General features: G+C 48.6%; 1 protein-coding gene across 5 annotated transcripts in view; it reads left to right on the forward strand.

Moving 5' to 3' along the window:
* LOC125458364 (F-box/WD repeat-containing protein 11) overlaps positions 1–22,177 on the forward strand; it is a 230,917-nt gene that overhangs the window by 96,475 nt on the left and 112,265 nt on the right. For all 5 annotated transcript variants that reach the window (XM_048543600.2, XM_048543601.2, XM_059650768.1 and 2 more), the window contains one exon: positions 1,255–1,477. In XM_048543600.2, coding sequence (XP_048399557.2) covers positions 1,255–1,477 — 223 coding nt within the window. The remainder of the gene's footprint in view (positions 1–1,254; positions 1,478–22,177) is intronic.

A 22,177-nucleotide genomic window follows, 5' to 3' on the forward strand; every position in this document is an offset into this window, starting at 1 on the left:
AAACCAAGTGCAGTGGGGTGCAGAAATTGGCCTCGGACACAAGTCTTGTACTCCTTTGTGGCTTGCGAGCAAGTCTAGCTCTAATTTTGAGAAGAGATCTCCCTGTTCTCTATCTGCCTTTGTCTCCCTGATTGAATCTTTTTATCTTCATGCACATGAAGAACATCCTGCAATCTTCTAAACTTGCATTAACTCCATACCTTGCTAATTCCACCTTGCTGTTCAGCATGAAGGAACCAGTTCTGGTCATTGCATTTCTTTCTTCATCCTACATTTTTGAAAGGCCATAACTTGGAGTGTAGTTCCATGAGTAAGAGAAGTCTGATAATTCCTGCTTGTGGGCATTTTGTGGCAAATGTGCAGTACCCCATTAGAACACTACATTTGACCTTGGTCCTGCACTCCCCTCACTGTCCACACATGAACATGTACAAAAGGAGTCAGGCAATTATCAGAACGCAGGGCAGTTGGCTAGCCCCATTCCAGAGGTATGAATGCATAGTTTAGTGTTTGGGACATTGCAAAGTCGTCATGTAAGTTTTACTTTTTCAAGTGTAGAAGTAAATGAGACAATTAATGTTGTCCTGACTGAGATTAGCTAAGACTGATTCTGATAGTTCAATCTTGTTTTCTGTGCTGTGTGGTCTTGCCTCTCCTGCTGCTGGACCTAGTTTCCCAGTATAACACGATGGAGAGAGATACTTGACAAGACCAATATTGTGTCGGTCTCTTTGCCTCACTTAGGATGATTTGTTTGATCTGCTACTGTCGTTTTTTTTCTTAAGTTAACACCTATAAGGCACCAAATGCACCAAATATAAATGTAGGTAGGATTTAATTTTTTTTGCTTAAAGCTTATGTAGGCCACGATTACAAAGCTGATTTTAAAACATTTTAGCGTGTTTGCTTTGGCTATATTGCACCTATTTGATTTGTGATATCTCTTGTGTTGTGCATGTTTTCTGGCAAGTAAATCTTTTGCAAAGAAAGAATTGCTGATTTATTGAGCTTTAGCAGCCCTTAAGATGTCTAGAATATTTTCTAAAAGCCTGTGTGCTTTGACAGATCTGAATGCTGCTCTGTTGCTCCTTTCTCTTCCCACTGGCCTTTCCCAGCTATGTGCAGAAAGTCTGCTGCAGTGTTTTAAACATTGTTTTAGCATTGAAATGTTTTTTGATTTTTGATCTGTAACTTGAATTCAAGTATCCATAATATTTGTTTCTTTTTATTTCCTTTTCTGATTACCGAACCCAGATCACTAATGGACCCCCTTCTATGATCGTCTCCAGAAAGCGACCCTCTGGGAACTACGAGAAAGAGAAGGATTTGTGTATTAAATATTTTGACCAGTGGTCTGAATCCGATCAGGTGGAGTTCGTGGAGCATCTTATATCCCGGATGTGCCATTACCAGCATGGGCATATCAACTCCTATCTGAAGCCCATGTTGCAACGGGACTTCATCACTGCTCTACCAGGTGGGAATCAACAACATGCATGCGATATGGTTACACTAACCCCAATCCAATTGTGATGTCTATGCATGAGCTGGGTAGGAGGTTTCCTGGATATGGCCTTGTTGATGGGCTTCCCTTTAATGAAATAGAAACTTGAGGCAACAAGGTGAAGGCCAAAAGCCTGGAGCACAGTCTGGCTTGCAAAGCATGAACTAGAAAGGTATGTAAGTTATGAAGTGGTCCCTCAGCGTTACATGTATTGTTCCCAATGGGAAGGTTTGCAGGAGGAAAGGCTGAATGAAGGAGATGAGAAGCTTAATCATTTTGAGGTTATGGGAATGAAAGAATTTGAGAAACACATTGCAGGAAGAATATGTTGCTTGATGCATTCAGGGTTTGGGGGCACGGAGATTTTCCCACATTTTGGTGGAAGAGCAAGGTGCAATATTTGGTAAAGCAGCAAGTATGAAGTTGATGGAGAAGAATAACTTGTAGGATGTGCACTGTCCAGTTATGTACAAACAATCCACTGTGTTTCTGGTGTGACTTGGACAACACAATGCTGATATTCTGTAAGTTCTAGTCTGTCATTTCTGATAAATTGACCTTTTTTTTATGGTGTGTGGGCTTCATTTTAAAAGATAAATTCCAAAAGCTTCAGAATATTGAGGTAGATAAAAGCTCACTTAAAGCCCCCCTCTTTGGTAATCCCATTTTTATAATGGCTTTTGACTAGCATTTTTATTAAATTGACAGATAGAAGATGAGGTGAATTGAAACAGTGGTTAGTTGAAGCTTGTGTTTTGTATTTTATGATAGTCAACATTTAGCTAAGAACATCATTCAACATACTGTGTGCGCTGGTATGAACTGTTCAATTTGAGCTACCTATTTTAACGTAATTTCGCTGCCCTTTACTTGTAAATTTCCTTTTCAAATTCTTGTCCAATTCCCTTCTAAATTTTGTTTTTAATCAGAATTCAGTGGCCACGAGAGGCTTTTTTAGGTATCCTCGATGAAATATTTCATCCTTCATTTTTAAAATTTATTCATGAGATATGGGTGTTGCTGGCTAGACCAGCATTTATTGTTCATTCCTAATTGCCCACAGGTCATTTAAGAGTCAACCACATTGCTGTTGGCTTGGAATAGCATGTAGGCCAGTCTGGGTAAAGATGGCAATTTCCTTCCTTCAAGGGCATTAGTGAGCCAGATGGGTTTTTCTGACAATCAACAATGGGTTCATGGTCATCAATAGACTCTTAATCCAAATTATTATATTTTATTGAATTCAGTTTTCACCTCAGTGGGATTTGAGCCCAGGTTCACAGGTCATTTACCTGGGTCTCTAGATTAACAGTACACTGAACAGTACCACAAGGCCATCGCCATTCTTTTAATAGTGGTGCTCTAGAGTGTTTAAGGTTAACTGCAGTGGTTTAAAATCAGGATTTTTAACGTTGTGCATTGCAATGCTTTAACTTTAATATCCCTGAAATTATGGCCTGATTTAATTTCAGCAAGTCATTATTGAGCAGTCTTCATTATTGTGCTGTCTGAGGAAGATGCCTGAACTCTGAACAAAGCTTGTGGCATTCAGCATTTCCAGAATCCTAATTAAAATGATCAGCAGTTAGTACTTCTGGCATTTTGAGTTTGTTGGAGACTTTGCTTCTATGATTATGCTACTAAATCCTGCAGTTTGAGAATAGAGCTGCGGGCCCACAAATCTGAACAAAAACCACATCAGTTTCAAAGTGCTTAAAGGTTTTTACATTACATTTTTTTAAAAGCTCATCAAAAAGAGGACTGTCATTTCAAGTAAACACTGAAAAGGAAAAATAGCAGATTAATTATCCACTCCAAGCAATACCGGGTCCATTCTAAACAGTACAGGTTAAAATTTTCTAGTCACTATCCGCCAGAGAATTGACATTTCCTACACTTTGACTCCAGGCCTATCACGATCAGGGAAAGGCTTGTGCCCCACAGTCCGGACCTAACAAAGTGGACTAATTCTGTGCAAGCTTGATTCATATACAGCCTTTGTGGTCAACGGGGTGAAGAGATGTTCCTCCCATCAATCTCAGTTTGAATTAGTTTCAGATCCCAGAGATGCAAGGCCCATTTCTAGCCCTTAGCACCACTCTGTTCCCTAGTGTTTCATTTCATGACCGTGGGTGTGGTTCTAATGATACGTTGGTGCCAAAGGAAGATCTGAGTTATAAAAGAATAAACTTCCTGAAAGCCTGAGTTTTGTTTTTGATCAAACACATCCAGTATGCTGTTGTGGCCTTTGTATATTTAACTGTTTGTGCTGTCACAGGATGCTTTACAGTTTTGGTTGCAACAGTCAAAAAATTCCACTTCATCTAAAATTCTTAACATTCTCCAATATGCTTCATGTAATCCTAATAATTCATTCCCTATTGGTTTCCACTAACCAAAGTAACCATTGGTTTATTACAAGCCAGTAATGATCTTTCTCGATTGGCTCTTCTGGAAAGTTAATAACGTGGGTGTCGCTACCAGCCAGTATTTATTCTTCTTTGCTAGTTGAGAAGCTAGTTGTACGATGTTTTGAACCACTCCAGACCTTGTCCTGTAGGCAGGTCATGCGTACGGGAGCGAGTCCCAAAATTTTGATTCAGTGACACTGAAGGAATGGCAGTACGTTTTCAAGACGGGTGGTGTGCAACTTTGAGAGGAACTTGCAGATGCTGGTGTTCCTATGCATCTGCAGCCTTTTTCCTTCTAGATGGTAATGGATGTGATGTGGAAAGTGCTGTCGAAGGAACCTTAATGAATTTCTGCAGTGCAACTTGTTGTAGGCAGCTTTTACTCGGAATGGTGTCAGGCCACCTGAGTATTGTTGGAGCTGCACTTGTCAGAGGAAAGTTTTTTTTCTTCTTCCTCCGATTCTTATTTGCTCGTGTCTCCATAATGATGCCACACTAGATCAAATGCGGCCTTGGTGTCAAGGCAGGCAGTCTCGCCTAATCCCTGGATTTCAGCTCGTGTGTCCAAATTTGAACTAAAGTTATAATGAGATCAGGAGCTGAGTGGCCTGGCAGCACCCAAACCAAACATCACTTAAGCAGTGCTGCTTGATATCACTGACTCCATCCATCAATTTCCTGATTATTTAAGAATAAACTGATGGGCTGCTATTTGTCTGGGTTTGATTCAACCTGCCTTTTGAGTACAGGGGACACTTGGGAAATTTTGTGCATTGTAAGATAGATGCTTGTGTTACGCCTGTTGGCTAAGGCAGGTGGCAAGTTCTGGAGCACAAGCCTTCAAATCTATGGCTGGACTGTTGTCAGGGTGCATAGTCCTCACCATGTCCACTGCCTTGGATATTGTGGAGGAGTGAAATGAATTGGCAGAAAACTGGTATCCAGATGGTGGCAACCACTGAAGTAGGCAGAGATGGATCATCCACTCAGCACTTCTGGCTGAAGGTTATTATGAATGCTTCAGCCTCATCTTTTACACTGATGTTGCACTGTTCCCCTACTACTGTGGATAATGTGTGATACCACCACCTCCAGTGAGTTGTTTAATTGTCCACCATTGTTCACAACTAGATGTGGCAGGACTGCAGAACTTGGATCTGATTCATTCATTGTGGAATCACTTAGCCCTGTTATCTATGCTTTTTGGCACACAGTCGTTTGATAGCTTCACCAGGTTGACACCCCCATTTTTAGGTATGCCTGGTCCTGCTCCTGGCAGGCTCTTATGCACTCTGTTGAGCCAGGATTGATTGCCTGGGTAATGGTGGATACGGTGAGCCATGATCTTGCCAGATTGTGCTGGAATACAATTCTGTTCCTGCAGATGACCCACAATCTTTCATGGATGCCTAGTGCTGAGCTGACAGATCTGTTAGATGCTTATCCATTAAGCACAGTGATAATGTCACATAGCTTGATGGAGCTTATCCTCACTGAAGATGGACTTGTGTAGCTCACGATGTTCCTCTAGCCAAAATTCTGCTTTGCGATAACATGATGGTTAATTGTATTGCTGGTTGTTTGTTCATCAGCCTTTTTGGTAAGAAAATCTCTCAATGTTGGTTAATGTCCCAGTGACAACTGGATGGAATTGTGGACTTGATGACTGGAGAACTTGTCCACTGGTGGCTGCATTTTGCCAAAGATCCAGAAGATGGCAGCATTAGCTGATGGTTCGACCTAAACTGATCTTTTAAATTTCTCATTCATCTCTTGCCATAGAGAGTAATGATATATTGGACTTAAGCTGGTATGCAAGTTTCAATCTCCAGAACCTTCCATCTTAATACTTGCCACAGCATGTGGGGTTCCTGTCTCCTGCAAGGAGCTCTGTTAACTAATTTCATTTGGAGTGTAGTGTGAGGCTGGTTACTTGCTTTGACTAGATAGGGCTGGAATAACAAATGAAAGCCACACTTGAGTCGATTATAGCACACTCACATCTGGGTCCTACAGGCTTCTTCATCCCTTCTCCACCCATAAGAAAACAAATTTAAATCTTTAGAACATGAGAGGGTTACTTGATGGGGCGATGGTAGATTCAATTTGATGAAAAGCAAAAAACAAAAACTGCGTAATCTCTCTACTAGTGAGTGAGAGATAGAGGAACAAATCTATGGGGAAATTACAGAGATATACAAGAATTGTAGAGTGGTGATATTGACATTGAGAGGCTTTAATTATCCAAATATCAATTAGGATGATATACAGTGAAGGAAAAGAGGGGGAAGAGTTTCTGAAATGTATTCCAGAGACTTCCTTGACTGATACTTTCCTGCTAGTTGGACCAAGAACATATCAGTTGATCGGATGCTGAAGAATTAGGATAGCTGGCCTCTGGAAACTCTTGGGTCAGTGTGGGCATATGAACTTTTGTTTAGTAATGCAGGAGTCTCACTAAAACTTGCACTATAGATTAGCAAGGCCATAACAAAAAGAGAAAACCAAGAAATATTGTTTAAATCGTGAGTAAAGACGTAAGAAAGTTAAGCTAAAACTGCATCAGACCTCAATTAGAGTATGCACACAGTTCTGTTCACCATAATCAAAAAAGATTATAGGCACTGGAGAGGGTGCACTTATAAAAATGGTGTAAGAGTTGTGTGAGAAAGGCAGTAGATTAAGCCGGTGAAGATGAACAGAGCCTTAAGTAGAACATGAATATCAGCATGGCCTGGTCAAGTCAAATGGCTTGATTCTGTGCCATATGTCCCATGTCAAAGAACTGAACAATCTAAAGTAGAACCTCAAAATTGAAAAAGAATGAATTCAGTGGGACAATCAGGTATTGAGGCAAGATAGAATGGAATCAAAAGTTGACAGGAAGAACTAATGGAAGTACAAGCATTCTTTAAACAAAATAAGGCTGTATGGCATATGTCAGGGAATCCTTCAAAATGAGTCAGACCAAGTTGAAGTTGAGAGAAGTGAAAAGGAAATAAAACTGGCAGATGGAGAATATGGGAGTAGAATGGCAGTTTATATAAAAAGGAAATCAAACATCTTTTACCAGTTTGTAACAAATAAGCAAAGTTTTGAAAGGCAACATGCATCCTTTTTCATATAGAGGCTGGTGCATGTGTAGAATGAGCTGCCAGAGGAAGTAGTGGAGGCTGGAACAATTACAACATTTAAAAGGCATGTGGATGGGTATATGAAGAAGAAGGGTTTTGAGGGATATGGGCCAAATACTGACAAATGGGACTAGATTAATTTCGGATATCTGGTCAGCATGGAAAAATTGGACTGAAGGGTCTGTTTCTGTGGTGTACATCTCTATGACTCTAGAACATCATAAAAGTGCAGCTCAGGCAGTTATCCTCTAGAGGGAGCCATTAACAGAATTAAAAATGCTCAAGTCCCAGATTTCAATGGGGAAAATTGCTTATGTGTGATGAAATCCCTTGATTTAACCAGCTTTTTTTCCCCACTTCCCTTTTCCTCCCCAAATAAAATTGATTCACTAAGAGCTGCTTTGCTGATCAGTGGCGTGGCACGGTGTCAGACTGATCTCGTGACCAAGGATGGGTTCACTTGCAAAAAGTGTGACTTGAAGATACGTGGGCTCCCTTTGATTCAGCTCATGTCAACCAGGGTTGCAGTATTGTGGACAAGCAATTAACCCCACACATGTTGGGTGTAGCATTTGGTATGAAGCAAGGTGCCATGTAGCCCCCTTACGTTCTCTCAGCGCGCACACACACACTTGCTATCTTAATGTGTTTGGACTTAGGGAACATTTTATTCCAATGTGTTGGAGCATTAGCATTAAACAAATATTCTCGAAGGAAAACGGGTGACCAGCCAGAATAAGCATCTGCGTTTGAAATATTTTATATCAATGGAAACATTTCTGATGTTGAATATTAAGTGTGGGACTAGAGAAACATTCAGATGCATAGAACATTTCTTAAATTGCTATATTTCCTGTATATATAAACTGAAATATTGCTAAATGTTTTACTGGGTTAGGGAAAGATTTGTTACTGCTGTGTTCACAGGGCTTTTCTTCAGGCTGCACACATTTTTGCTTTCTTAACAATAAAACCTTTCTAGTGCATCAATCAAAAACTGGCAAATTAGGAGTGAGCATTGAAGCTGGGCAGATGTTTTTCATCCCAGGGTTAATCAAAGCCCAGCATAATAAGGTTCATATATAGTAGGATAGTGGTAACGTTATGGTGCTAATAATTTAGACCCCACCCTAATAATCCAAAGAACTTAGTTTCAAATGAGAGTAAACCGGTTGATGTGGTGTATATGGATTTCAGCAAGGCTATTATACAAAATGCGGAGGAATGGAATTGTGGGAGATATAGCAGTTTGGATCAGAAATTGGCTTGCTGAAAGAAGACAGAGGGTGGTAGTTGATGGGAAATGTTCATCCTGGAGACCAGTTACTAGTGGTGTGCTGCGAGGGTCGGTGTTGGGTCCACCGCTGTTTTTCACTTTTATGAATGACCTGGATGAGGGCTAGAAGGATGGGTTAGTAAATTTGCAGACGACACTAAGGTTGTTGGAGTTGTGGATAGTGACGAAGGATGCTGTAGGTTGCAGAGAGACATAGATAATCTGCAGAGCTGGGCTGAGAGGTGGCAAATGGAGTTTAATGCAGACAAGTGTGAGGTGATGCACTTTGATAGGAGTAACTGGAAGGCAAAGTACTGAGCTAATGGTAAGATTCTTGGTAGTGTAGATGAACAGAGAGATCTCGGTGTCCATGTACACAGATCCTTGAAAGTTGCCACCCAGGTTGACAGGGCTGTTAAGAAGGCATACAGTGTTTTAGCTTTTATTAATAGAGGAATCAAGTTCCGGAACCAAGAGGTTATGGATGTGAGTTTGCTCGCTGAGCTGAAAGGTTAGTTTTCAGATGCTTGGTCACCATTCTAGGTAACATCAGTGAGCCTCCGATGAAACGCTGGTGTTATGTCCCGCTTTCTAATTATCTGTTTAGGTTTCCTTGGGTTGGTGATGTCATTTTCTGCATTGGTGATGTCATTTCCTGTTCTTTTTCGCAGAGGATGGTAGATTGGCTCCAAATCAATCTACCATCCTCTGTGAAAAAGAACAGGAAATGACATCACCAATGCAGAAAATGACATCACCAACCCAAGGAAACCTAAACAGATAATTAGAAAGCGGGACATAACACCAGCGTTTCATCGGAGGCTAACTGATGTTACCTAGAATGGTGACAAAACGTCTGAAAACTAACCTTCCAGCTCAGCGAGCAAACTCACATCCAGAAACTCAACCTGAGCTACAAATCTTCTCAAAACTCGCTACCAAGAGGTTATGCTGCAGCTGTACAAATGTCTGGTGCGGCCGCACTTGAAGTATTGTGTACAGTTCTGGTCACTACATTTATAAGAAGGATGTGAAAGCTTTGGAAAGGGTGCAGAGGAGATTTACTAGGATGTTGCCTGGTATGGAGGGAAGGTTTTGCGAGGAAAGGCTGAGGGACTTGAGGCTGTTTTCATTAGAGAGAAGAAGGTTGAGAGGTGACTTAATTGAAACATATAAAATAATCAGAGGGTTAGATAGGGTGGATGGGGAGAGCCTTTTTCCTAGGATGGTGATGGCGAGCACGAGGGGGCATAGCTTTAAATTGAGGGGTGAAAAATATAGGACAGATGTCAGAGGTGGTTTCTTTACTCAGTAGTAAGGGAATGGAACGCTTTGCCTGCAACGGTAGTAGATTCGCCAACTTTAGGTACATTTAAGTCGTCACTGGATAAACATATGGATGTACATAGAATAGTGTAGGTTAGATGGGCTTGAGATCGGTATGACAGGTCGGCACATCGAGGGCCTGTACTGTGCTGTAATGTTCTATGTAAATACGTCTTTAGTATGTGGAGAATTAATTTTAAAAATAGTAATAGAAAATTTGGAAATGAAAACTAGTATTGGTGCAAATGACAGTACAGCTTTAAATTGTCATAAAGACACAGCTGGTTCACTAATGTCGTTGAAGTGACAAAACCTTCCTTCTGTCTGGCCTAAATGTGATTTGAGTTGCGCACACTAATATAGTCAGTATTTAATTGGCTTCTGAATTGACACAACAATAAGTATTAGCCTTGCCTGTGGAGCCCATATCCTTAGAATGGCATAAAAGTGAGCCAGTAGATGCATTCCCTGAAAGAGGAGAGAAGTGGAATTGATTGTTGAAATAAACGGAACATTTGTGTCTAATTGGTTCTTAGTGTTCTGAGAGATGTTTTTGACCTGCACACTTTCAATCTTGATCAAGCTGTGGGATAACCTAAAGAAGTTTTATTCAAACCACCTTCAGCATCTGTCTGCATTTTCAAAAAGAAATATTGTGCTGACTACAATGAATCACTCTGTGGGTTGTTGGAGAATAGAGGTGACAATCATCTGCTTGGTTCTTTTCCAAAATGCAAATCTTTTGTATTCAGGTGGACCTTGATTCATCCAAAACCACCTGATAATCATCATTAAATTGAAATGTAAAATTGAGGAATCTTACTCTGCATTTGCTATGACAATTGTTCTGGAGTTGTGGAGGTCAATGTAAAGTGGTTGAAATAGAAAATTGTTCAAATTTCAGCTGCGGCACTTCTCGATTTGTGGTCACACGGCCGTTTAATTTTCTTGATGCATGTTGCTAGGCACTTCACAGTGAGTACTAGGTACGAGTAAGGATTCTTAATCAAATTTTTGTTTTTCTGTCTTGTTGACTGTTGGCTGAGAGCATCAAATGATGCAGTGCCATGTTCACAGCAGTGCCACCAGCAGTCAGTAGCTTCAGGCAAGAATATCTAACCTGCACTCCCATGGCTCTGACTTCACTTCTCAAAACATCGGTCATTTCATTCTAATTGCATTTGACTTTTATTTCTTGGCTTGTCCTATTTTTGAACTTTTTGGGTTGGACAAGGCTGATTCTAGTGATGACTTATTGTTTGCTTACAGGAACTGAGCACCGTTAGGAGCTTGCAGGTGGATGTAAAAGATTCCATGATGCTGTTTCACAGGAGGGAAATTTCTTGCTGGTGGTTTGAAATTTTCATCCCTCAATAAGCAAGAAAATAGGTTATCTTTTGTGGGAATTTGCTGTGTGTAAATTAGCTGCTGTCCTTCCTATATTATAGTAGCAATTCCACTTCAAAGGTACTGAATTGACTGTGAAGCATTTCAACACTTCCTCTATTGGTATCAGCAGCTCAAAATACTAGCCATTAATATAAATAGGAATTATAGCTTTGTGGTGTTTTATGGGTCTGGCTCTTGTCAACAAAATCTTGGGGATGACAAAGTGTGGGGCTGGAGGAACACAGCAGGACAAGCAGCAGTTTAGGAGCACAAAAGCCGATGTTTCGGGCCTAGACCCTTCAAGGAGATCAGTGAATCAGATGGATTTTTCTGACAATTGACAACTTTATGGTCAGCATTAGATCCTCAATTCTGGATTTCTAATGAATTCAGGTTTCACAGTCTGCCAAGGCAAGACTCTAACCTGGGTACCCAGAACATTACCTGAGTCTCTTAATTATTGTTATAGCAATTAATATCACTAGACCATCGCCTTCTCTTCAGTAGAGGCAGAGCCTCCAAATACCTTTTTGGAGTATTGTTGTACTGTTGTTAAACTGACTCAATCTAGGGTTGGTAAGCAGGTTGTAGCATTGGAAAAGACAAACAAGGGATTGAAAGAGGCACATAGATCAGAATTTTTTAAACAACAACAAGGTATTGTGATGTCAAGAGTGGGAATGCTGCAAGGTTTAAATTGAGTGTGCAGAATACCTGTGTACATACTCTGGATCCTGGTGGATTTGCTTAGTAGAGACAATGGGAACTGCAGATGCTGGAGAATCCAAAGAGCTCTGATGAAGGGTCTGGGCCCGAAACGTCAGCTTTTGTGCTCCTGAGATGCCATTTGGCCTGCTGTGTTCATCCAGCTTCACACTTAGGTACTAAGCAAATCCAAGATAACACTGCCTGTTGAATCTTGAATAATTTGTAGTTTTGTTTTAGTAATTTGAGTCAGGGGCTCATTATGAATAAGAACTTCACATAGAATGCATTCCTGGTAATTAAGTAAATGGCTCCACTGCAGTTGGTAGATTTTAAGCTTAAGGGTAATGGGTGAGGTACAATGTAGCATTTCCAGCTGCAGAGGATCATAAATTCCCTTAGTCCAAGCTATCAGCTATTATAGAATTCTCTAATAGCTGCTGAAGATCTATTGATCCCTTCTGTGAAATAATTTATTGTTTTAGTCTTTCTCTTTGCCTGTACTACTACTACTCCCTTCTATTTCTCCTCCCTTTTCTGCGCTTCCCCTAGATTTTATAGATTTTCAGACTAGGATTCCTTGCCTGCCCAACCAGTCCAGGTAGAATAACCAATGAAGGGATGTGGTTTCAAGACTTCATGAGTACTGTGATTGTATTGTGCTGGTGCCTGTGTTAAAAGGATCATGTTCTAGTAGTGAGGGTGATTAGTATGAAAGATCTGAATGTCTCAGGGCAGCACTTCACAAATAATTATCACTTTAAAGGGAAGGAAGAAATTCATGGCAAGGACATTATTGCCTCTACTTTTAGGTTCTGGACACCTTACCTAACGACACTGATGTACTTTCACCATATGGACTACTATGGTTCAAGAAGAAAGTTGAATGTATTAGACCATCAGACCTATTCTGCTAATCTGTTTGATAATGCCAAGTCTGCTAAATTTGTATAATAATCTCATGGAGAAATGGTGGACAGGATAGTGTAGGGGAAGGGGCTTAGGTCAGTTAACAGGTCGGCGCAACATCGAGGGCTGAAGGGCCTGCTCTGCACTGTATTGTTCTATAAAAGGGTAAAGTTGGGACATCAATATTACTTAGAGTCGAAGTAACTTCTTTTTCGATGTCATACAATTTCAGAATTTTCCTTTTTTTAAATTTTAATATGGTGAAAGTTTGCTAATTTCTTAAGCCTCAGTTTTTTAATGTTTCATTTTTTTAAATGCAGACTTTTAGCTTGGTTGTGAAGGTTAAGATCATGCAACTCCCCTCCTAACAGCATTTAGGGTGTTCTCAACCCCAGGAGCTACTACAGTTTAAGATGGCAGCTTAGCATTGCCGCCGTCACTTGCAGGGCAATTATGGATGGACAAGAAATGTTGCTTAGTCAGCAATACCCATATCCCATGAACAACTTAAGAAAAAGATCCAGAAAGTATGGTCTTTTACAGGAGTAAATTCCAGTTGGATGAAACGTTTATTTTTAGGGCCTTGAGCTTTTGGATGATTTGATACTGATGTTCACTCAACATGCATAGCTGGTACTGTGGTTTCCTGGGGTGGCCTGGCCTTAAAGGGAGCTGCTCTGATCAAAGCCTACCAGACCATGGGAAAAGGATGTTGCATACTGGGCTTTCTATGTACACAGTAATGAAGTTAGTCTGATGCATCTACAAGGGCATATGACTGAAGTATGGCATTTTAAGGGGGAACTCTGCCTTTTCCATGTGCACTGAGGGAGTAATTTAAATAAAATATTACTCCTGACTTGAGCATAATTTACTGCTTTTTAAACTTTGAAAATGTGCAATTGATACTTGAATAATAGTATCCCTGCTACAAATGGTATTTGGAGTGTTATAATGCCCTGATGCACCTTCTCACAAAACTAATGCTGTAGATTGCTTTACTGAGCTGTCCCTTTCTAAATATTCTGGGGCAAGCTATCATTTCAAATTTGAAGAATGCATGAGCTATTTTAGTCGGTCCTGACTGTCATTGGTGTTTCAAGGTTAATTAAGGTAAGTAGATTTGGTTCACAAGTCTTGGTACGTAGGTTCATTATAAATGTGTGTTTTGATGACTACGTTGCTTTCCATTGCCTGAGTCAGCTGTGCCTGAGTAGTGTCCGAGTAGTAGCTGAAAGGAAGCTCACTTCCATTTCTGTAACACATCATTCTACTTTAAGACTACTTTGAACAGAATGTTCACATGATATAACAATTAAGTTGATGATGAGTAGAAATTTCAGTGTGGAGCTGGAGGAACACAGCAGGCCAGGCAGCATCGGAGGAACAGGAAAACGTGATGTTTTGGGTCAGAACCCTTCTGTTTTTTGATAACATGGGTTATCTGAGGACTCTTGACAATAGGTCCAGAGGAGTATCTCTGTTTGGAAAGTGCCAAGGGACCTTTTGACATCAAACCCAAAATGCAGACAGCCTCACAATTTGACTTCACAGCTCTGACATTGCAGCATTCCCTTCTGAGGCTCCAATCTCGTTTAATGAACACATGCTTTTCTATTGTGCTTGGCCCTTTTTTCAAAAATGAAGACCCTTTTTAATTTGCTACTTGTTGATTCATCTGTCCATCCATGCAATTTGAAAACATCAGCCAAGATTGATACAAATTTGTCACATGTTCCCTTTAGAGCGAAGTAATAGGACCCTGTTGGATATGAAATTCAAACAGCAAAAAGGAATCAGCAAGATATGTCCAAGACAGAAAGATCTGTAAATTTGAAATGCTTATGTTCCTGCACATTTAACCTTCTAGTTGATAAAGATTGCAGGCTTGGAAGTTGCACTGCATCTTGCAGATGGTACAGATTGCTGTCATAGTGTGTCATTGGTAGAGGAAGCAAATGTTGAAGGCGGTGTAGTCAAGATGACTGCGTTTTCCTGAAAGGAGTTGAGATTGTTCAGTGGCATTGGAGCTGCCCCAGTCTTTCCAAAAAATGATGGAATACGCTCCATAGTCTTGTATTGACTTGTAGATGTGAACAGGCAATGGGGAATCAAGATGTGAGTTATTCACTGCAGGATTCCTAGTTTCTGACCTGCTTTTGTAGGCATTTATATAGCAATTTCAGTTCAGTTTCAGGTCAATGATGACTTCCAGGAAGCGTTGATGGTAGGACATTGAATGATGATAATGCGAAGGAACAGTGATTAAACTCTGGTTTCTTGGTGATTAGTCAATTCCCATTGTGTGGCATGAATGTTACTTTGCATTATCAACCCAATCCTGAATGTCAACCGGGTACCATGTCCAGATATGGACAGGGGCTGTTTCTGGATCTCTGAAGCCATGAATAGAACTGCAGACTATAAACAGGAAAAACCATTTATTCATGTGAATTTTGTAAGAGGGGAAGGAGCTGATGGAACCATCAAAGATATTTGGGCCATTGACATGACCCTGAGGAACTTTGCAGCGGCATTCTGGCGCTAAAATGATTGTCCTTGCATTAAGACAACTGAACATAGAACATAGAAGAACACAACGCAGAACAGGCCCTTCGGCCCTCCATGTTGCGCCGACCTGTGAACTAATCGAAGCCCATTCCCCTGCACTATCCTATTGTCAAACATATGCTGATCCAAGGGCTGTTTAAATGCCCCTCATGTGGCTGAGTTAACTTCATTGGCAGGCAGGGCATTCCACGCCCTTACCACTCTCTGAGTAAAGAACCTGCCTCTGACATCTGTCTTAAATCCATCACCCCTCAATGTGTAGCTGCACCCCCTTGTACAAGCTGAAGTCATCATCCTCGGAAAAAGACTCTCACTGTGCACCCTATCTAATCCACTGACCATCTTGTATATCTCTATTAAATCCCCCTGAGCCTCCTTCTCTCCAATGAGAAGGGACCCAAGTTGTCCCACTTGTGAGACAAGCTTCAACGGCGGAGAGTTCTTCTTCTTCCTCCCTCTCTCCCTCTCTCTCTCTCCCTCTCTCTCTCTCTCCCTCTCTCTGTCGCCGCTGTCGCTCTCTCTCTCGCGCTCTCTCTCTCTCTCGCGCTCTCTCTCTCTCTCGCGCTCTCTCTCTCGCTCGCGCTCTCTCTCGCTCGCGCTCTCTCGCTCTCTCTCGCTCTCTCTCGCTCTCTCTCGCGCTCTCTCGCTCTCTCGCTCTCTCTCGCTCTCTCTCGCTCTCTCTCGCTCTCGCGCGCTCTCTCGCTCTCGCGCGCTCTCTCGCTCTCGCGCGCTCTCTCTCGCTCTCTCGCGCGCTCTCTCGCTCTCGCGCGCTCTCTCGCTCTCTCGCTCTCGCGCGCTCTCTCGCTCTCGCGCGCTCTCTCGCTCTCGCTCTCGCGCGCTCTCTCGCTCTCTCGCTCTCTCGCTCTCGCGCGCTCTCTCGCTCTCGCGCTCTCGCTCGCTCTCGCGCGCTCTCTCGCTCTCGCGCGCTCTCTCTCTCTCTCGCTCTCTCTCGCGCGCGCTCTCTCTCGCGCGCGCTCTCTCTCTCTCGCTCTCTCTCGCGCGCGCTCTCTCTCACTCGCTCTCTCTCGCGCGCGCTCTCTCTCTCGCTCTCTCTCGCGCGCGCTCTCTCTCTCGCTCTCTCTCGCGCGCGCTCTCTCTCTCTCGCTCTCTCTCGCGCGCGCTCTCTCTCACTCGCTCTCTCTCGCGCGCGCTCTCTCTCTCGCTCTCTCTCGCGCGCGCTCTCTCTCTCTCGCTCTCTCTCGCGCGCGCTCTCTCTCTCTCGCTCTCTCTCGCGCGCGCTCTCTCTCTCTCGCTCTCTCTCGCGCGCGCTCTCTCTCTCGCTCTCTCTCGCGCGCGCTCTCTCTCTCTCGCTCTCTCTCGCGCGCGCTCTCTCTCTCTCGCTCTCTCCTCGCGCGCGCTCTCTCTCTCTCGCTCTCTCTCGCGCGCGCTCTCTCTCTCTCGCTCTCTCTCTCTCGCTCTCTCTCGCGCGCGCTCTCTCTCTCTCGCTCTCACTCTCTCGCTCTCTCTCGCGCGCGCTCTCGCTCTCGCTCGCGCGCGCTCTCGCTCTCTCTCGCTCTCTCGCTCTCTCGCTCTCTCGCTCTCGCGCTCTCTCGCGCTCTCTCGCGCTCTCTCGCGCTCTCTCGCTCTCTCTCGCTCTCTCGCGCGCTCTCTCGCGCTCTCTCTCGCTCTCTCGCGCTCTCTCGCGCTCTCCTCGCGCTCTCGCTCTCTCTCGCTCTCTCTCGCTCTCTCTCGCTCTCTCTCGCTCTCTCTCGCGCTCTCTCGCGCTCTCTCTCGCTCTCTCGCTCTCTCTCTCGCTCTCTCGCTCTCTCGCTCTCTCGCTCTCTCTCGCTCTCTCTCGCTCTCTCTCGCGCTCTCTCGCGCTCTCGCTCGCTCTCGCTCGCTCTCGCGCGCGCTCTCTCTCACTCGCTCTCTCTCGCGCGCGCTCTCTCTCTCGCTCTCTCTCGCGCGCGCTCTCTCTCTCGCTCTCTCTCGCGCGCGCTCTCTCTCTCTCGCTCTCTCTCGCGCGCGCTCTCTCTCTCTCGCTCTCTCTCGCGCGCGCTCTCTCTCACTCGCTCTCTCTCGCGCGCGCTCTCTCTCTCGCTCTCTCTCGCGCGCGCTCTCTCTCTCTCGCTCTCTCTCGCGCGCGCTCTCTCTCTCTCGCTCTCTCTCGCGCGCGCTCTCTCTCTCGCTCTCTCTCGCGCGCGCTCTCTCTCTCTCGCTCTCTCTCGCGCGCGCTCTCTCTCTCTCGCTCTCTCTCGCGCGCGCTCTCTCTCTCTCGCTCTCTCTCTCTCGCTCTCTCTCGCGCGCGCTCTCTCTCTCTCGCTCTCACTCTCTCGCTCTCTCTCTCGCGCGCGCTCTCGCTCTCGCTCGCGCGCGCTCTCGCTCTCTCTCGCTCTCTCGCTCTCTCGCTCTCGCGCTCTCTCGCGCTCTCTCGCGCTCTCTCGCGCTCTCTCGCGCTCTCTCGCGCTCTCTCGCTCTCTCTCGCTCTCTCTCGCGCTCTCTCGCGCTCTCTCTCGCTCTCTCTCGCTCTCTCGCGCTCTCTTCGCGCTCTCTCGCGCTCTCGCTCTCTCTCGCTCTCTCTCGCTCTCTCTCGCGCTCTCTCGCGCTCTCTCGCGCTCTCTCGCGCTCTCTCGCGCTCTCTCTCGCTCTCTCGCTCTCTCTCTCGCTCTCTCGCTCTCTCGCTCTCTCTCGCTCTCTCTCGCTCTCTCGCTCTCTCTCGCTCTCTCTCGCTCTCTCTCGCGCTCTCTCGCGCTCTCGCTCGCTCTCGCTCGCTCTCGCTCGCGCTCTCTCGCTCTCTCGTGCGCGCGCTCTCTCGCTCTCTCGCGCACGCCGCGCGCTCTCTCGCTCTCTCGCTCTCGCTCTCTCTCGTTCTCTCGTTCTCTCGCTCTCTCGCTCTCTCGCGCTCTCGCGCTCTCGCGCTCTCGCCCGCTCTCGCGCTCTCGCGCTCTCTCGCTCTCGCGCTCTCGCTCTCTCGCTCTCTCGCTCTCTCGCTCTCTCGCTCTCGCGCGCTCTCTCTCTCTCTCGCTCTCTCTCGCGCGCGCTCTCTCTCGCGCGCGCTCTCTCTCGCTCTCGCTCTCTCTCGCGCGCGCTCTCTCTCGCACTCGCTCTCTCTCGCGCGCGCTCTCTCTCTCGCTCTCTCTCGCGCGCGCTCTCTCTCTCGCTCTCTCTCGCGCGCGCTCTCTCTCTCTCGCTCTCTCTCGCGCGCGCTCTCTCTCTCTCGCTCTCTCTCGCGCGCGCTCTCTCACTCGCTCTCTCTCGCGCGCGCTCTCTCTCTCGCTCTCTCTCGCGCGCGCTCTCTCTCTCTCGCTCTCTCTCGCGCGCGCTCTCTCTCTCGCTCTCTCTCGCGCGCGCTCTCTCTCTCTCGCTCTCTCTCGCGCGCGCTCTCTCTCTCTCGCTCTCTCTCGCTCTCTCGCTCTCTCGCTCTCTCGCTCTCGCGCTCTCTCGCGCTCTCTCGCGCTCTCTCGCGCTCTCTTCGCGCTCTCTCGCTCTCTCTCGCTCTCTCTCGCTCTCTCTCGCGCTCTCTCTCGCTCTCTCGCGCTCTCTCGCGCTCTCTCGCGCTCTCTCGCGCTCTCTCGCGCTCTCTCGCGCTCTCTCGCTCTCTCTCGCTCTCTCTCGCTCTCTCTCGCGCTCTCTCTCGCTCTCTCGCGCTCTCTCGCGCTCTCTCGCGCTCTCTCGCGCTCTCTCGCCGCTCTCGCTCTCTCTCGCTCTCTCTCGCTCTCTCTCGCTCTCTCTCGCTCTCTCTCGCTCTCTCTCGCTCTCTCTCGCGCTCTCTCGCGCTCTCTCGCTCTCTCGCTCTCTCTCGCTCTCTCTCGCTCTCTCTCGCTCTCTCTCGCTCTCTCTCGCTCTCTCTCGCTCTCTCCTCGCGCTCTCTCGCGCTCTCGCTCGCTCTCGCTCGCTCTCGCTCGCTCTCGCTCGCTCTCGCTCGCTCTCGCTCGCGCTCTCTCGCTCTCTCGTGCGCGCGCTCTCTCGCTCTCTCGCGCACAGCGCGCGCTCTCTCGCTCTCTCGCTCTCTCGCTCTCGCTCTCTCGCTCTCTCGCTCTCGCTCTCTCGCTCTCTCGCTCTCTCGTTCTCTCGCTCTCTCGCTCTCTCGCTCTCTCGCGCTCTCGCGCTCTCGCGCTCTCGCGCTCTCGCGCTCTCGCGCTCTCTCGCTCTCTCGCTCTCTCGCTCTCGCTCTCTCGCTCTCTCGCTCTCTCGCTCTCTCGCTCTCTCGCGCTCTCGCTCTCTCGCTCTCGCTCTCTCGCGCGCGCGCTCTCGCGCTCTCGCTCTCTCGCTCTCTCGCTCTCTCGCTCTCTCGCTCTCTCGCGCTCTCGCGCTCTCGCGCTCTCGCGCTCTCGCGCTCTCGCGCTCTCGCGCTCTCGCGCTCTCGCGCTCTCGCTCTCTCGCTCTCTCGCGCTCTCGCTCTCTCGCGCTCTCGCTCTCTCGCGCTCTCGCTCTCTCGCGCTCTCGCTCTCTCGCGCTCTCGCTCTCTCGCGCGCGCGCTCTCGCTCTCGCTCTCTCGCGCGCGCGCTCTCGCTCTCTCGCTCTCTCGCTCTCTCGCTCTCTCGCTCTCTCGCGCTCTCGCGCTGTCGCGCTCTCGCTCTCTCGCTCTCCTCGCGCGCGCGCTCTCGCTCTCGCTCTCTCGCGCTCTCGCTCTCGCTCTCTCGCGCTCTCGCTCTCGCTCTCTCGCGCGCGCGCTCTCGCTCTCTCGCGCGCGCGCTCTCGCTCTCTCGCGCGCGCGCTCTCGCTCTCTCGCGCGCGCGCTCTCGTCGCTCTCTCGCTCTCTCGCTCTCTCGCTCTCTCGCTCTCGCTCTCTCGCGCGCGCTCTCTCTCGCTCTCGCTCTCTCGCTCTCGCTCTCTCGCGCGCGCGCTCTCGCTCTCTCGCTCTCTCGCTCTCTCGCGCTCTCGCTCTCTCGCTCTCTCGCGCTCTCTCGCTCTCTCTCTCGCTCTCCTGCGCTCTCAGCGCTCTCGCGCTCTCGCGCTCTCGCGCTCTCGCGCTCTCGCGCTCTCGCTCTCTCTCGCTCTCGCTCTCGCTCTCTCGCGCGCGCGCTCTCGCTCTCTCGCGCGCGCGCTCTCGCTCTCTCGCTCTCTCGCTCTCTCGCTCTCCTCGCTCTCTCGCTCTCTCGCTCTCTCGCTCTCGCTCTCTCGCGCGCGCTCTCTCGCTCTCGCTCTCGCTCTCTCGCTCTCGCTCTCTCGCTCTCGCTCTCGCTCTCTCGCTCTCGCTCTCTCGCTCTCGCTCTCGCTCTCTCGCTCTCGCTCTCTCGCTCTCTCGCTCTCTCGCTCTCTCGCGCGCGCGCTCTCGCTCTCTCGCTCTCTCGCTCTCTCGCTCTCTCGCTCTCTCGCTCTCTCGCTCTCTCGCTCTCGCTCTCTCGCTCTCTCGCGCTCTCGCGCTCTCGCTCTCTCGCTCTCTCGCTCTCGCTCTCGCTCTCTCGCTCTCTCGCTCTCTCGCTCTCTCGCGCGCGCGCTCTCGCTCTCTCGCTCTCTCGCTCTCTCGCTCTCTCGCTCTCTCGCTCTCTCGCTCTCTCGCTCTCTCGCGCTCTCGCGCTCTCGCGCTCTCGCGCTCTCGCGCTCTCGCTCTCTCGCTCTCGCGCTCTCGCTCTCGCTCTCTCGCTCTCTCGCTCTCTCGCTCTCTCGCTCTCGCTCTCTCGCTCTCTCGCGCTCTCGCGCTCTCGCTCTCTCGCTCTCTCGCTCTCGCTCTCGCTCTCTCGCTCTCTCGCTCTCTCGCGCGCGCGCTCTCGCTCTCTCGCTCTCTCGCTCTCTCGCGCTCTCGCGCTCTCGCGCTCTCGCGCTCTCGCGCTCTCGCGCTCTCGCTCTCGCGCTCTCTCGCTCTCTCGCTCTCTCGCTCTCTCGCTCTCGCTCTCGCTCTCTCGCTCTCGCGCTCTCGCGCTCTCTCGCTCTCGCTCTCTCGCTCTCTCGCTCTCTCGCTCTCTCGCTCTCGCTCTCTCGCTCTCTCGCTCTCTCGCGCTCTCGCGCTCTCGCTCTCTCGCTCTCTCGCTCTCGCTCTCTCGCTCTCTCGCTCTCTCGCTCTCGCTCTCTCGCTCTCTCGCTCTCTCGCTCTCTCGCTCTCTCGCTCTCTCGCTCTCTCGCGCTCTCGCTCTCTCGCTCTCGCTCGCTCTCTCGCTCTCTCGCTCTCTCGCTCTCTCGCTCTCTCGCTCTCTCGCTCTCTCGCTCTCTCGCTCGCGCTCTCGCGCTCTCGCGCTCTCGCGCTCTCGCGCTCTCGCTCTCTCGCTCTCTCGCTCTCTCGCTCTCTCGCTCTCTCGCTCTCGCTCTCTCGCTCTCTCGCTCTCTCGCTCTCTCGCTCTCTCGCTCTCTCGCTCTCTCGCTCGCGCTCTCGCGCTCGCGCGCTCTCGCTCTCTCGCTCTCGCGCGCGCTCTCGCTCTCTCGCTCTCGCGCGCGCGCTCTCGCTCTCTCGCTCTCGCGCGCGCTCAGCTCTCGCTCTCGCTCTCTCGCGCGCGCGCTCTCGCTCTCGCTCTCTCGCGCCGCGCTCTCGCTCTCGCTTTCTCGGCGCGCGCTCTCGCTCTCTCGCTCTCGCTTCTCGCGCGCGCGCTCTCGCTCTCTCGCTCTCGCTCTCTCGCGCGCGCGCTCTCGCTCTCTCGCTCTCGCTCTCTCGCTCTCTCGCTCTCTCGCTCTCTCGCTCTCTCGCTCTCTCGCTCTCTCGCTCTCTCGCTCTCTCGCGCTCTCGCTCTCTCGCTCTCTCGCTCTCTCGCTCTCTCGCTCTCTCGCTCTCTCGCTCTCTCGCTCTCTCGCTCTCTCGCGCTCTCTCGCTCTCGCGCTCTCGCTCTCGCGCTCTCGCTCTCTCGCTCTCGCTCTCTCGCGCGGCGCTCTCGCTCTCTCGCGCAGCTCGCTCATCGCTCTCTCGCGCGCGCGCGCTCTCGCTCTCTCGCGCTGCGCGCTCTCTCGCTCTCTCGCTCTCTCGCTCTCGCTCTCTCGCGCGCGCGCTCTCGCTCTCTCGCTCTCTCCGCGCTCTCGCTCTCGCGCTCTCGCGTCTCGCGCGCGCGCTCTCTCGCTCTCGCTCGCGCTCATCGCGCTCTCTCGC

The sequence above is a fragment of the Stegostoma tigrinum genome, chromosome 13 (assembly GCF_030684315.1).
Source record: "Stegostoma tigrinum isolate sSteTig4 chromosome 13, sSteTig4.hap1, whole genome shotgun sequence".
In the NCBI taxonomy this organism is placed as follows: domain Eukaryota; kingdom Metazoa; phylum Chordata; class Chondrichthyes; order Orectolobiformes; family Stegostomatidae; genus Stegostoma; species Stegostoma tigrinum.